Source organism: Schistocerca nitens, chromosome 7 (genome assembly GCF_023898315.1).
Source record: "Schistocerca nitens isolate TAMUIC-IGC-003100 chromosome 7, iqSchNite1.1, whole genome shotgun sequence".
Taxonomy (NCBI): Eukaryota; Metazoa; Arthropoda; class Insecta; order Orthoptera; family Acrididae; genus Schistocerca; species Schistocerca nitens.
This window is the reverse complement of record NC_064620.1, coordinates 398,177,991-398,193,244: the sequence shown is the minus strand read 5'-3', so window position 1 is coordinate 398,193,244 and position 15,254 is coordinate 398,177,991. Positions and strand designations below refer to the sequence as shown.

General features: G+C 41.9%; 1 protein-coding gene across 1 annotated transcript in view; it reads right to left on the bottom strand.

The window, feature by feature from the left end:
* Positions 1-247: 247 nt before the first annotated feature.
* The window catches only part of LOC126195298 (uncharacterized), a 717,802-nt gene continuing 702,795 nt past the window's right edge, over positions 248-15,254 (bottom strand). The window contains exon 6 of the mRNA XM_049933849.1: positions 248-4,027. Coding sequence (XP_049789806.1) covers positions 3,927-4,027 — 101 coding nt within the window. The 3' untranslated portion in view covers positions 248-3,926. The remainder of the gene's footprint in view (positions 4,028-15,254) is intronic.

The window sequence follows — 15,254 nt, the reverse complement described above, 5'->3', positions numbered from 1 at the left end:
TAACTACTACCTGAAAATAGTAGATTTTATAACCTCAATTTTGATAGAGCTTTTACAGTTAACTCAGTTTTCATCAATGGTACAACTGTTTTTATCCCATACTTCCTGAAAAGCAAGTGCTTCCAATGTACATCTCATATACGTTTTACGTTTTCTCATCTAAAGCCTTAGAAATTACTGGAAATGTCCCTGGTTTGATCAGAGGAGCAGAGGATAAGGTAAATTATTTTTACAGTTTTAGATAAAAGAGGTTTAATACACACTTTAATGCTCACATGTTAGAGGCGTCAAGCACGGCATTACTATAGTTCCTTAATTCCTAGTCGAAAGCATGGTTTCCATATGTACAGTAAATCAGAAGCTGATGAAAAATATCCATACAAACAATCCGTGGAAAAAGTTTCTTAATTTTTATTTACATGACGTTATAGAAATAAAAATCTTTGACACCACATTTATATACTCAAATACTTCTAATAACAAGAGAAACCCATTAAGGCAAGGCTAGTCATACTCTAGCCAAACAGCCGTTGAAAGAAATAAATGACACATATTCAGTAATATATATTGTTATAATTCAAGGTTAATGAACAGGTAGCTATGACTTTCACATTGATATGTTTACATCGTATCACAGAGAAACATATTTTCCCAATACGTTCTCGAATATAAATAATTTTTATATCCACATAAACTAACAATGATAAAATTTATACAAAACATAAACACATTTATGTGGACGATTTTTGCTTACTAATATTTATCTCTTATGTATATATGTCTTCCAGTGTACTGTGGGGCGCTCATGATCACGCAGTTGTGGTTTTTAATATAGATTTTTCTTTAAAAAATAATAAGTAAGGTGTCATTATCAAATACTAACATTGTACACATAAAGATTTGGGACTCAGCGCGTCCGCCTAATGCCAGATATTACCTATTAGGGGTGTTACGTAAGTCTGTTTTGCAGTTTATTCCTAAAACAGTGCTGGCATAGCTCTCCGCGACAACTGTGCACATTGCCTTGCAGATATGTGCAGAGTGTGCCACTCAAAATGCCACAAGTCAGTTGATAATTTGGCTTTGATGCTCCTCTGTGGTAACGAGTGACTCGAGGAGAATAATGAAACGAAATCGATTCACAGAGTACGCTACTCTCTGCTACTCAAATAACCGATATCTAGTTCACTCACCTCTTTTATTCTTACCTTAAGAAAGTTCATAAATGTTATAAAAATAATTAACCTGCCATTCTGACAAGCAATTTTCATATAAGATATGTATTAGTTTACAGGAAGACATTAGTGCCTGAAATGCATGATGAGTTGCTTAATCTTACCAGAAAGAGTCTGGTTCGTAAGTTTCTGTAAACTATAGGAACAACGCCTGCAAATATAGTCTAATGACACCTGAATCAAATAATGATATCTGCACACACCAAAGCACCCTGAGCTCAATATTTCACATGAACATTTCAATTAAAAATTACATGGAAATCAACTTTACACAAGCACTCTATTCCACTACTCTGTTCAAAACATGCGTTGTTCATACATAAGTCCAAATACTGTTGTAGTTAGTGAAGTAACACGCGTTTGCTGAAGTAAATAGCAGAAACAGAAGACATAATCTATAATTTTCCTTTACGAAGCGAGTAAATTTTTCGTTCTGCATTTTTTTCCTGTTACTAGATTCTATGGAAAAGATGGGTGATGTGTTTTACCATTTGCGCAGTGATGTTATGGACCATGAATACACCAATTCTTGCTTACGTTATGACCTTCAAATCGATACACAATTTAAAAAAACCGTTACCTGCGGGCTAAAAATGACATCGCCGTCTTCACAACAAATAATTGTTTTAGTCACAAGAGAACCACGCTTACTCGTTATCACCGATTTTGCCCATATTTATGATATAGACAGGGCTTACATAGAATGAAAGTAATTACAGTGGGAGATCGAGATGTGAGCGCAGTTTGGCGCCAGCGTTTGGAGTAGCGAAAAGACATCATATTGGCAGTCTGGGGTCGAAATCTTACGCGGAAGAGTTTTCATTTCTTTACTTTTATGTTACTTACATTGCAAATAAATCTAAATAATGCTCGAAACATTGTCTTTATTAATATTTTCAGAAAAGTATGAAAAGGAAGCGTATAGGAAAATTTTGGATGGTACGTAAATTTCCAGGAAGAAACCGTAAGGCGTACTCGAGAACTTTGTATACAACATTAGACATTTTTACTATTTTATAGCTGATGGTTTACAAGTGCTGAGTTAATGTACGTCGTAACAACAGGAGAAGCAGTGATTTTCTCAGTATATTTCACACGTTGGAGAAGCTGCATTCTACAGTTACGTGTTTATTTAAAGTTTCTGTAGGAAAACAAACTTGGTTTACATTCGTGAAAGTTTCTCCCTCATAGCAAGTTTGGCAGCAAACCACGTGTAATGCGTTATTTCGCAAAGTATTGGCGCAGTTATCTGGTGATGTATTTTGAGGCAGTTTTCTTGGGATGTCGTATCTTTCCCTCCCTCGTTAAGGTAAGAGCAGTTTTAAACTTTTTGGTCGAATTCTTTACCTGACAATAAAAACACACACCGCAAGACTGCACTAGCGGAATGCACTTAGGGGGAACACTTTAATATTAATACTTCACGACGGCATCCCTTCTTGGTGTGGTTGTTTGCCGTCCTATTTTGTGAAAGTATCAATAAAAAACATCATATTGAGCATTATTTCAGTTTATCTGCGGTATAAGTTATGTACTAACTAAACAGAAAAAGAAGGTCCTATGTACAGGGACTCGACACCAGAGCTCTGGGATTAACGTTGTGTATTTATCCCACTGCGCTAACTGGTGCCTGGACTCTTTTGCCATACAAATGGTTGATGCCTCGCCCGAGCCGCACCAAAAATTCCACTTTTTTTCTAAACGCATGGCCAAATGGAGTTCCTACTTCTGTTAGTTTACTTACTGCCCAAGCCCTGCGTATACGACAAATCTGGCCAAAATCAATGGGGACTAGTAGATGCTGTCAGCTTGTAAGTAGCTAACTGGTACACGGATCTCTTTTACATTCCGTCTAGGATCATAAGAAAGTTCATAAAATGGTGACGTGTTGCACAAAAGTGAGAAACGTTTTGTTTCGTGACAACATTTAGCAACATATGAAATAACTGCAACCGACCAAGCGTATTTCAAAATGGTATGGTTCATTGAACTGTCAACTGACACTAAAATGCGAAAAAGAGGAAGTGTGTGGTGTAAGAGATGGCATGACTATGTGACCTATGGACAGAAAAGTGAAGCAAAACTTTACAAAATCTTTCTCGGAATACGGCTGCTGTTATAAACTGCACGAAACTGAAATTTTGTCTGACGTTGACGACGCATTTTTTTGATTGTTCTCCGGGTTAACAACTAAAAATTACAACAGGAATTGACAGATTAAGCTCGTCTGATTAGTTCCTAACGACAGTCAGTATTACAGATGAAGACAGTTTGTAGCAAAAGATATTCACATCAACAATTCTAAAAGCGACAGGCTCCGTATCGTCATACTCGAGCAAGAAATAATCTCACCCTTATGCAGAAACTTTTACGTATTCCTTCGGATGAGGATGTTTCTCCTTTGGAGAAATTTTATGGAACCGTGAAAGATATACCTTGTAAATGCTCAGAAGAACCACCCTTTTACTGTATATCACGCAGGAATGCTTTACATGTAAAAAGTTATGTTCTTCCCGCCGATTATTAAAATTATATAGTAAGCTCCAGTTATAAAAAAGCCGGGTATTTACATCCATCCATGTATAAATGTATACGTCTAACCACGTCTGGAAAAATACAAATAAAACGACACTTGCATCATCCAAAAGGTTCGCTAGCTATGATTGCGAGCTGCTAATTGACGTAGAGAGGTCATCGGTGTAGCAGGGCGACCAGACACAACAGGTGCAGCGGCGAGGCCAGCAGGCAACCGCAGCTGGCGCAGCTAGCCTGGCGGGGCACCTCCACCTCCACTGAAACACAGCAAGTTACACGTCCGTCAGCTCTGCAACTAGGTTTTTTGACAACATGGTTGTGGAGACAAGCAGTGATTAGCATGATTAATCAATAATTCAAAAACAGTCTTAATCGAATTTATTATTATTATACCGCCAACCGGTTTCAACCAGACGAAGGGGTCATTTTCTGAGCGTTTACACCATTGGTCGACTGATGGTGGGGTCACCCCTGTCTACATAACCAGCAGTCGACCAATGGTGTAAACGCCCAGAAGATGACCCCTACGTCGGGTTGAAACCGGTTGGCGGTATGCGATTAAGACTGTTTTTGAATTATTGATTCTGCAACTAGGGCTACCAGGTCCAAAAACAGATAAGTCCACCTCACCGTCGTATCTATCCCATCATTTTGCCCTAAAAGCTGGACTACCTGTTCTAAACATAAATAGAGACAGCTGGGCCTTTCAATTACTTATTAACAACCAATTGCAGTAACTTCTTTCCGACATCATAATAAAAAAGTACTTAAACTAAAACAATCAGTTAATAGTCTTATAATTTAGCAGTTATTACAGCAACTAAGTGCTCAGTCTTCTTAATTGACAGTCTTCTTAGTAAGGTAATCTTCTTAATACGCTACTGACCATTAAAATTGCTCCACCAAGAAGAAATGCAGATGATAAACGGGTATCCATTGGACAAATATATTATACTAGAACTGACATGTGATTACATTTTCACGCAATTTGGGTGCATAGATCCTGAGAAATCAGCACCTAGAGCAGCCAACTCTGGCCGTAATAACGGCCTTGATACGCCTGGCCATTGATTCAAACAGATCTTGGATGGCGTGTACAAGTACAGCTGCCCATGCAGCTTCAACAAGATACCACAGTTCATCAAGAGTAGTGACTGGTGTATTGTGAATAGCCAGTTGCTCGGCCATCATTGACCAGACGTTTTCAGTTGGTGAGAGATCTGGAGAATGTACTGGCCAGAACAGAAGTCGAACATTTTCTGTATCCAGGAAGGCCCGTACAGGACCTGCAACATGTGGTCGTGCGTTATCCTGCTGAAATGTGGGGTTTCGCAGAGATCGAATGAAGGGTATAGCCACGGGTCTTAACACATTTGAAATGTAACGTCCATTGTTGAAAGTGCCCTCAGTGCGAACAAGAGGTGACCGAGACGTGTAACCAGTCGCACCCCATACCATCTCGCCGGGTGATACGCCAGTATAGCGATGACGAATACACGCTTCCAATGTGCGTTCACCGCGATGTCGCCAAACATGGATGCGACCATCATGATGCTGTAAACAGAACCTGGATTCATCCGAAAAAAATGACGTTTTGCCATTCGTGCACACAGGTTCGTCGTTGAGTACACCAGCGCAGGCGCTCCTGTCTGTGATGCAGCGTCAAGGGTAACCGCAGCCATGGTCTCCTAGCTAATAGTTCATGCTGCTGCAAACGTCGTCGAAATGTTCGTGCAGATGGTTGTTGTCTTGCAAACGTCCCCATCTGTTGACTCAGGGATCGAGACGTGGCTGCACGATCAGTTACAGCCATGCAGATAAGATGCCTGGTCATCTCGACTGCTAGTGATACGAGGCCGTTGGGATCCAGCACGGCGTTCCGTATTACCCTCCTGATCCCACCGATTCCATATTCTGCTAACAGTCATTGGATCTCAACCAATGCGAGCAGCAATGTCGCGATAAGATAAACCGCAATCGCAATAGGCTACAATCCGACCTTCATTAAAGTCGGAAACGTGCTGGTACGCATTTCTCCTCCTTACACGAGGCATCACAACAACGTTTCACCAGGCAACGATGGTCAACTGCTGTTTGTGTATGAGAAATCGGTTGGAAACTTTCCTCATGTCAGCAGGTTGTAGGTGTCGGCACCGGCGCCAACCTTGTGCGAATGCTCTGAAAAGCTAATCATTTGCATATCACAGCATCTTCTTCCTGTCGGTTAAATTTCGCGTCTGTGGCACGTCATCTTTGTGGTGTAGCAATTTTAATGCCCAGTAGTGTAGTTCGGTGGCTTCTGTTTTGTAGGAATTGTACGACAGAACAGACACCACACAGCTAATATTAAGATTACCTTAGGAAGAAGAGTGACAGAACAGCGACCATATAAATATATGTTGTTGTTGTGGTCTTCAGTCCTGAGACTGGTTTGATGCAGCTCTCCATGCTACTCTACCCTGTGCAAGCTTCTTCATCTCCCAGTATCTACTGCAACCTACATCATTCTGAATCTGCTTAGTGTATTGATCTCTTGGTCTCCCTCTACGATTTTTACCCTCCACGCTGCCCTCCAATGCTAAATTTGTGATCCCTTGATGCCTCAAAACATGTCCTACCAACCGATCTCTTCTTCTAGTCAAGTTGTGCCACAAACTTCTCTTCTCCCCAATCCTATTCAATACCTCCTCATTAGTTACGTGATCTACCCACCTTATCTTCAGCATTCTTCTGTAGCACCACATTTCGAAAGCTTCTATTCTCTTCTTGTCCAAACTGGTTATCGTCCATGTTTCACTTCCATACATGGCTACACTCCATACAAATACTTTCAGAAACGACTTCCTGACACTTAAATCTATACTCGATGTTAACAAATTTCTCTTCTTCAGAAACGATTTCCTTGCCATTGCCAGTCTACATTTTATATCCTCTCTACTTCGACCATCATCAGTTATTTTACTCCCTAAATAGCAAAACTCCTTTAGTACTTTAAGTGTCTCATTTCCTAATCTAATCCCCTCAGCATCACTAGATTTAATTTGACTACATTCCATTATCCTCGTTTTGCTTTTGTTGATGTTCATCTTATATCCTCCTTTCAAGACACTGTCCATTCCGTTCAACTGCTCTTCCAAGTCCTTTGCTGTCTCTGACAGAATTACAATGTCATCGGCGAACCTCAAAGTTTTTACTTCTTCTCCATGAATTTTAATACCTACTCCGAATTTTTCTTTTGCTTCCTTTACTGCTTGCTCAATATACAGATTGAATAACATCGGGGAGAGGCTACAACCCTGTCTCACTCCTTTCCCAACCACTGGTTCCCTTTCATGCCCCTCGACTCTTATAACTGCCACCTGGTTTCTGTACAAATTGTAAATATCCTTTCGCTCCCTGTATTTTACCCCTGCCACCTTCAGAATTTGAAAGAGAGTATTCCAGTTAACGTTGTCAAAAGCTTTCTCTAAGTCTACAAATGCTAGAAACGTAGGTTTGCCTTTTCTTAATCTTTCTTCTAAGATAAGTCGTAAGGTTAGTATTGCCTCACGTGTTCCAACATTTCTACGGAATCCAAACTGATCTTCCCCGAGGTCCTCTTCTACCAGTTTTTCCATTCGTCTGCAAAGAATTCGCGTTAGTATTTTGCAGCTGTGACTTATTAAACTGATAGTTCGGTAATTTTCACATCTGTCAACACCTGCTTTCTTTGGGATTGGAATTATTATATTCTTCTTGAAGTCTGTGGGTATTTCGCCTGTCTCATACATCTTGCTCACCAGATGGTAGACTTTTGTCATGACTGGCTCTCCCAAGGCCATCAGTAGTTCTAATGGAATGTTGTCTACTCCCCGGGCCTTGTTTCGACTCAGGTCTTTCAGTGCTCTATCAAACTCTTCACGCAGTATCTTGTCTCCCATTTCATGTTCATCTACATCCTCTTCCATTTCCATAATATTGTCCTCAAGTACATCGCCCTTGTATAAACCCTCTATATACTCTTTCCACCTTTCTGCCTTCCCTTCTTTGCTTAGAACTGGGTTGCCATCTGAGCTCTTGATATTCATACAAGTATTTTTCTTCTCTCCAAAGGTCTCTTTAATTTTCCTGTAGGCAGTATCTATCTTACCCCTAGTGAGACAAGCCTCTACATCCTTACATTTGTCCTCTAGCCATCCCTGCTTAGCCATTTTGCAATTCCTGTCGATCTCATTTTTGAGACGTTTGTATTACCTTTTGCCTGCTTCATTTACTGCATTTTTATATTTTCTCCTTTCATCAATTAAATTCAATATTTCTTCTGTTACCCAAGGATTTCTATTAGCCCTTGTCTTTTTACCTACTTGATCCTCTGCTGCCTTCACTACTTCATCCCTCAGAGCTACCCATTCTTCTTCTACTGTATTTCTTTCCCCCATTCCTGTCAATTGTTCCCTTATGCTCTCCCTGAAACTCTGTACAACCTCTGGTTCTTTCAGTTTATCCAGGTCCCATCTCCTTAAATTCCCACCTTTTTGCAGTTTCTTCAGTTTCAATCTGCAGTTCATAACCAATAGATTGTGGTCAGAATCCACATCTGCCCCTGGAAATGTCTTACAATTTAAAACCTGGTTCCTAAATCTCTGTCTTACCATTATATAATCTATCTGATACCTATTAGTATCTCCAGGATTCTTCCAGGTATACAACCTTCTTTTATGATTCTTCAACTAAGTGTTAGCTATGATTATGTTATGCTCTGTGCAAAATTCTACAAGGCGGCTTCCTCTTTCATTTCTTCCCCCCAATCCATATTCACCTACTATGTTTCCTTCTCTCCCTTTTCCTACTGACGAATTCCAGTCACCCATGACTATTAAATTTTCGTCTCCCTTCACTACCTGAATAATTTCTTTTATCTCGTCATACATTTCATCAATTTCTTCATCATCTGCAGAGCTAGTTGGAATATAAACTTGTACTACTGTAGTAGGCATGGGCTTTGTGTCTATCTTGGCCACAATAATGCGTTCACTATGCTGTTTGCAGTAGCTAACCCGCACTCCTATTTTTTTATTAATTATTAAACCTACTCCTGCATTACCCCTATTTGATTTTGTATTTATAACCCTGTAATCACCTGACCAAAAGTCTTGTTCCTCCTGGCACCGAACTTCACTAATTCCCACTATATCTAACTTTAACATATCCATTTCCCTTTTTAAATTTTCTAACCTACCTGCCCGATTAAGGGATCTGACATTCCACGCTCCGATCCGTAGAATGCCAGTTTTCTTTCTCCTGATAACGACGTCCTCTTGAGTAGTCCCCGCCCGGAGATCCGAATGGGGGACTATTTTACCTCCGGAATATTTTACCCAAGAGGACGCCATCATCATTTAATCATACAGTAAAGCTGCATGTCCTCGGGAAATATTACGGCTGTAGTTTCCCCTTGCTTTCAGCCGTTCGCAGTACCAGCACAGCAAGGCCGTTTTGGTTAATGTTACAAGGCCAGATCAGTCAATCATCCAGACTGTTGCCCCTGCAACTACTGAAAAGGCTACTTCCCCTCTTCAGGAACCACATGTTTGTCTGGCCTCTCAACAGATACCTCTCCGTTGTGGTTGCACCTACGGTATGGCCATCTGTATCGCTGAGGCACGCAAGCCCCCCCACCAACGTCAAGGTCCATGGTTCATGGGGGAAGATATAAATATAGAGCTTCAAAAATCTTTTGGGTCAAACTGAAGTAGTTGACAGTCAGTCCACAACGGGTTCAACTGCGATGTGGAACCTATGGTCAGGAATCCGTACTTATTGTGTTATTAACATGAACAGTGTAGCACACAACAACAACAACAACAAAATGTTCAAATGTGTGTGAAATCTTGTGGGATTTACCTGCTAAAGTCATCAGTCTCTAAGCTTACACACTACTTAACCTAAATTATACTAAGGACAAACACATACACCCATGCCCGAGGGAGGACTCGAACCTCCGCCGGGACCAGCCGCACAGCCCATCACTGCAGCGCCTCAGACCGCTCGGCTACACAACAACAATGTAACTCATAGTAATTATTGCCGGCCGAAGTGGCCGTGCGGTTAAAGGCGCTGCAGTCTGGAACCGCAAGACCGCTACGGTCGCAGGTTCGAATCCTGCCTCGGGCATGGATGTTTGTGATGTCCTTAGGTTAGTTAGGTTTAACTAGTTCTAAGTTATAGGGGACTAATGACCTCAGCAGTTGAGTCCCATAGTGCTCAGAGCCATAGTAATTATTCTAAGTGCCGACCACCAGCCTCAGTGCATCATGGCAACGGTGCACGAAAGTTCTGCAGCTTTCTCTCAAAAGATCCCTGGTGTCTATTGTAACAGGAGACGGGCAGCTTTGAGCCTCGCAAGCAGATCTTAGTTTCTACTAGGGTTTCATGCTCCAGTGTTTTGACATAACCTCAGAGGGAAAATTCCGGAGGTGTGAGATCCGGCGATCGCGCGTGCCATTGGACAGGACCTCCCCATCCAGTCCAGTAATGAGCGTACGGTTCCGGTGCTAGCGGACATTAATATCGAAGTAGGCTGGTGCACCGTCGTGTTGAAACCACATCTTTTAGCGTACAAAAAGAGGTACAATCTCCAATAAGTGTGACAGAACATCTCGCAGGAACGCCAGGCAACGTGGAGTAATCAAATGGGGAAGCAACAAATAAGATCCTGTAAGGTGATTTTGGACAATGCCCGACCATACGTTGACAGAAAACAGTTGCTCGTGGCCACCGATGTGCTTGGCTTGAGGACTGTCCTCACTCGAGAGATGGCTGTTGTCGTTACTGAAAAGATGGTCAGTGGATAATCCATTGACGGAAGTGACTGCGGGAGTCAAAATCCTCAATGCCTGCACTCGTTCTTTATGACATGGGTGTAATACATGTTCTAGCAGTACTATTCACTCCGTATCCTTCGAAGTGTGGTTTCACAGGCATGGTTATGGTTGCTTACTGCTAAGTAGTATCGGCCACACTATCAAACTCCATCTCCTCAAAATCTTATGTTCGGAAATGTATTTGACGAGAACCTTGGCCGGCTCTCTGTGGCATGGACGACCCCGTCGGTCATAAGTTAGCATCCACGGAGATAAACCCCTTCCAGTTACAATGATTCCTGCTGGGAAATCGTACGCTGAACATTCATGCTACTTTACGTTCACGACTTAATCCATGCACTGTACATTAAACGCATGTCTGCCAACTCTAGTGACGAGTAATCTTCCATCTTTGACAACATGTCACACACTGCACACAGTCACACACCTCAGCATGGACACATCACACACTGTCTCATGGAATGTACAACTGACAGTAGCGATGGCGGTGTGCATACAGCGGGCTGCCTATCTACATCTACATCTGCGTGATTACTCTGCTATTCACAATAAAGTGCCTGGCAGAGGGTTCAATGAACCACCTTCAAGCTGTCTCTCTTCGGTTCCACTCTCGAATATTTCTGTGTGAGCCCTGATTTCTCTTATTTTATGGTGATGATCATTTCTCCCTGTGAAGGAAGGTGGCAACAGAATGTTTTCGCAATCGGAGGAGCAAACTGGTGATTGAAATTTCATGAGAAGATCCTGTCGCAACGAAAAACGCCTATGTTTTAATGATCTCCAATTCACGTATCATGTCTGTGGGACTCTCCCCCCTATTTCGCGATAATACAAAACGAGCTGCCCGTCCCCGTATACAACAGACACCTAGGATCTCGAGAGTGCGGCGCTGGCCGCCGTGGCCGAGCGGTTCTAGGTGCATCAGTCCGGATGTTATTAGGCTTAAGTAGTCCTAAGTTCTAAGGGACTGATGACCTCAGATGTTAAGTCCCATAGCGCTCAGAGCCATTTTTGAGAGTGCGGAAGAACTGCATGTACCATTGCAATGCATGCGTTGAGACTGGCCGTAGTCTCTCTGAACAATTACCATGAACTGCATTCTTCTTAAGCAACTTACTCTGTGTATGTTCATGACATATACAGATCTCAGCCGCCAATGGGCACTGAATTCACCGGTGGGTACCAGCGCACATGGGTATCGCAAGAAACGGAAAGGCGGATCTAGCAGCCAAGGAGGAGTGTCGTGATCCTCATTTCTTAAGTGTGTTATCCACCTACATGCTATAACCCTGCTGTTGATATTCAGAGTGAGAGGATAAGTGGAAGGATGGTATAAAGATTGAGCTCCGTCTAGTACGGCGCACAACGTGGCCGTGACGTACCTCTTCCAGCCACGTCGACAGGACGAGCTCCTTACTCGTATTCGCATACACCACATCCGTATGACGCATGGCTTCTTGTTTCGGCGAGAGGATCCTACACTGTGTGGTGCTTGTGGCGTGCAGATCACTGCGCGCCACATTTTATTGAACTGTGTTTTATTTTCCGATCACCGGTACGGGTCTGCCCTCTATTTTACGTAACGTTCAAACGAATGTGGATAGAGCTTAAAGTTTTATGAATCGTCGAAAATTTTTCCCAAGATTTTAGGGTGAAGGTTTTCACGTGTAAACATGGTGACTGGGAGCATGGCTCACCCATGTTTTGTGTAAGTGAGCAGCCAGTGACATTTCCCTGTTTCTCTCTTTTATCTCCTTTGTCGTCTTACTTGTGTTCTAATCTCATGTTCCCCCCTCCCCCTCCACTTCCCCCCCCACCCCCGTGAACCAAGGCCCTCGCCGTTGATTGGGAGGCTTGCGATACAGATATGCGTACCGTAGGTGCATCCACAACGGAGGGCTATTTGTTGAGAGGCCAGACAAACGTGTGGTTCCTGAAGAGAGGCAGCAGCCTTTTCAGTAGTTGCAGGAGCAACAGTCTGGATGATTGATCTTATCTCGTTACATTAACCAAAACGGCCTTGCTGTGCTGGTACTGCGAACGGCTGAAAGCAAGGGGCACCTACAACCATAATTGTTTCCCAGGGCATGCAGATTTACTGTATGGTTAAATGATGAGGGCATCCTCTTGGGTAAAATATTCCGGAGGTAAAATAGTCCCACATTCGGATCTCCGGGCGGGGACTATTAAGAGGACGTAGCTATTAGGAGAAGGAAAACTGGAATTCTACGGATCGGAGGGTGGAATGTCAGATCCCTTAATCGGGCAGCTAGTTTGGAAAATTTAGAAAGAGAAATGGATAGGTAAAGTTAGATACAGTGGGAATTAGTGAAGTTCGGTGGCAGGGGGAAGAAGACTTCTGGTCAAGTGAATACAGGGTTATAAATAGAAAATAAAATAGGGGTAATGCAGGAGTACGTTTAATAATTAATAAAATAATAGGAGCGCAGATAAGTTATTACAAACAGCATAATGAACGCATTATTGCATCCAAGACAGACACGAAGCCGACGTCTACCACAGTAGTACAAATTAATAAGCCAACTAGCCCCGCAGATGATGAAGAGATTGAAGAAATATATGGTGTGATAAAAGAAATTATTCAGATAGTTAAGGGGGACGAAAATGTACTATTCATGGGGCACTAGAATTCAATGGTAGGGAAAGGAAGAGAAGGAAAAGTAGTAGGTGAATATGGACTGGGGTAAGGAATGATAGAGGAAGCCGCCTGGTAGAATTTTGCACAGAGCATATCTTAATCATAGCTAATACTTGGTTTAAGAATCATGAAAGAATGTTGTAAACGTGGAAGAGGCCTGGAGACACTGGAAGATTGCAGATAGATTGTGTAATGGTAAGACAGAGATTTAGGAACCAGGTTTTAAATTGTAAGACATTTACAGGTGCAGATGTGGATCTGACTACAATTTATTGGTTGTGAACTGTAGAATAAAACTGAAGAAACTGCAAAAAGGTAGGAATTTAAGGAGATGGGACCTGGATAAACTAAAAGAACCAGAGGCTGTAGAGAGTTTCAGAGAGAGCATTAGGGAACGGTTGACAAATACAGGGGAAAGAATGGGTACCTTTGAGAGATGAAATAGTGAGGGTAGCAGAGGATCAAATAGGTAAAAAGGCGAGGGTTGATAGAAATCCTTGGGTAACAAAAGAGATACTGAATTTAATTGATGAAAGGATAAAATATAAAAATGCAGTAAATGAAGCAGGCGAAAAGGAGTTCAGACGTCTCATAAATGTGATCGGCAGGAAGTGCAACATTGCTAAGCAAGGATGGCTAGAGAACAAATGTAAGAGGCGTATATCACTAGGGGTAAGATAGACAACTACCTACAGGAAAATTAGAGAGAACTTTGGAGAAGAGAGAGTCACCTGTATGAATAGCAAGAGCGCAAACGGAAACCCAGTTCTAAGCAAAGAAGGGAAAGGAGAAAGGTGGAAGGAGTATACAGATGGTCTACACAAGGTGATGTACTTGAGGACAATATCATGGAAATGAAAGAGGACGTAGATGAAATGGGAGATATGATACTGGGTGAAGAATTTGATAGAGCGTGAAAGACCTAAGTCAAAAGAAGGCCCCAGGAGTAGACAACATTCCATTGGAATTACTAACAGCCTTGGGAGAGCCAGCCCTGACAAAACTATACATCTGGTGAGCAAGATGAATGAGACAGGTGAAATACCCTCAGATTTCAAGAAGAATATAATAACTCCAAACCCAAAGAGACCAGGTTTCGACAAGTGTGAAAATTACCGAACTATCAGTTTAATGAGTCGTGGCTGCAAAATACTAACATGATTTCTTTGCACACGAATGGAAAAAGTGGTAGAAGCCGACCTGTGGGAAGATCAGTTTGGATTCCGTAGAAATGTTGGAACACGCGAGGCACTACTGACCCTACGACTTATCTTAGAAGATAGGTTAAGAAAAGGCAAACCTACGTTCCTAGCATTTGTAGACTTAGGGAAACCTCATGACAATGTTGACTGGAATACTCTCTTTCAAATTCTGAAGGTGACAGGGGTAAAATACAAGGAGAGAAAGGCTATTTACAATTTGTACAGAAACCAGATGGCAGTTATAACACTCGAGAGGCACGAAAGGGAAGTAGTGATTGAAAAGGGAGTGAGACAGGGTTGTAGTCTATCCCGAATGTTATTCAAACTGTATATTGAGCAAGCAATAAAGGAAACAAAAGAAAAATTCGGAGTAGCATTTAAAATCAAAGGCGAAGAAATAAAAACTTTGAGGTTTGCTGCTGACATTGTAATTCTGTCACAGACAGCAAAGGACCTAGAAGAGCAACTGAACGGAACGGACAGTGTCTTGAAAGGAAGATATAAGATAGACATCAACGAAAGAAAAACGAGGATAATGGAATATAGTCGAAATAAATCAGGTGATGCTTAGGGAACTAGACTAGGAAATGAAACACTTAAGGTAGTAGATGAGTTTTGCTATGTGAGGACCAAAATAACTAATGATGGTCGAAGTAGAGACGACATAAAATGTAGATTGGCTCTGGCAAGGAAAGCGCTACTGAAGAAGAGAAATTTGTTAACATCACGTTTAGATTGAAGTGTCAGGAAGTCTTTTCTG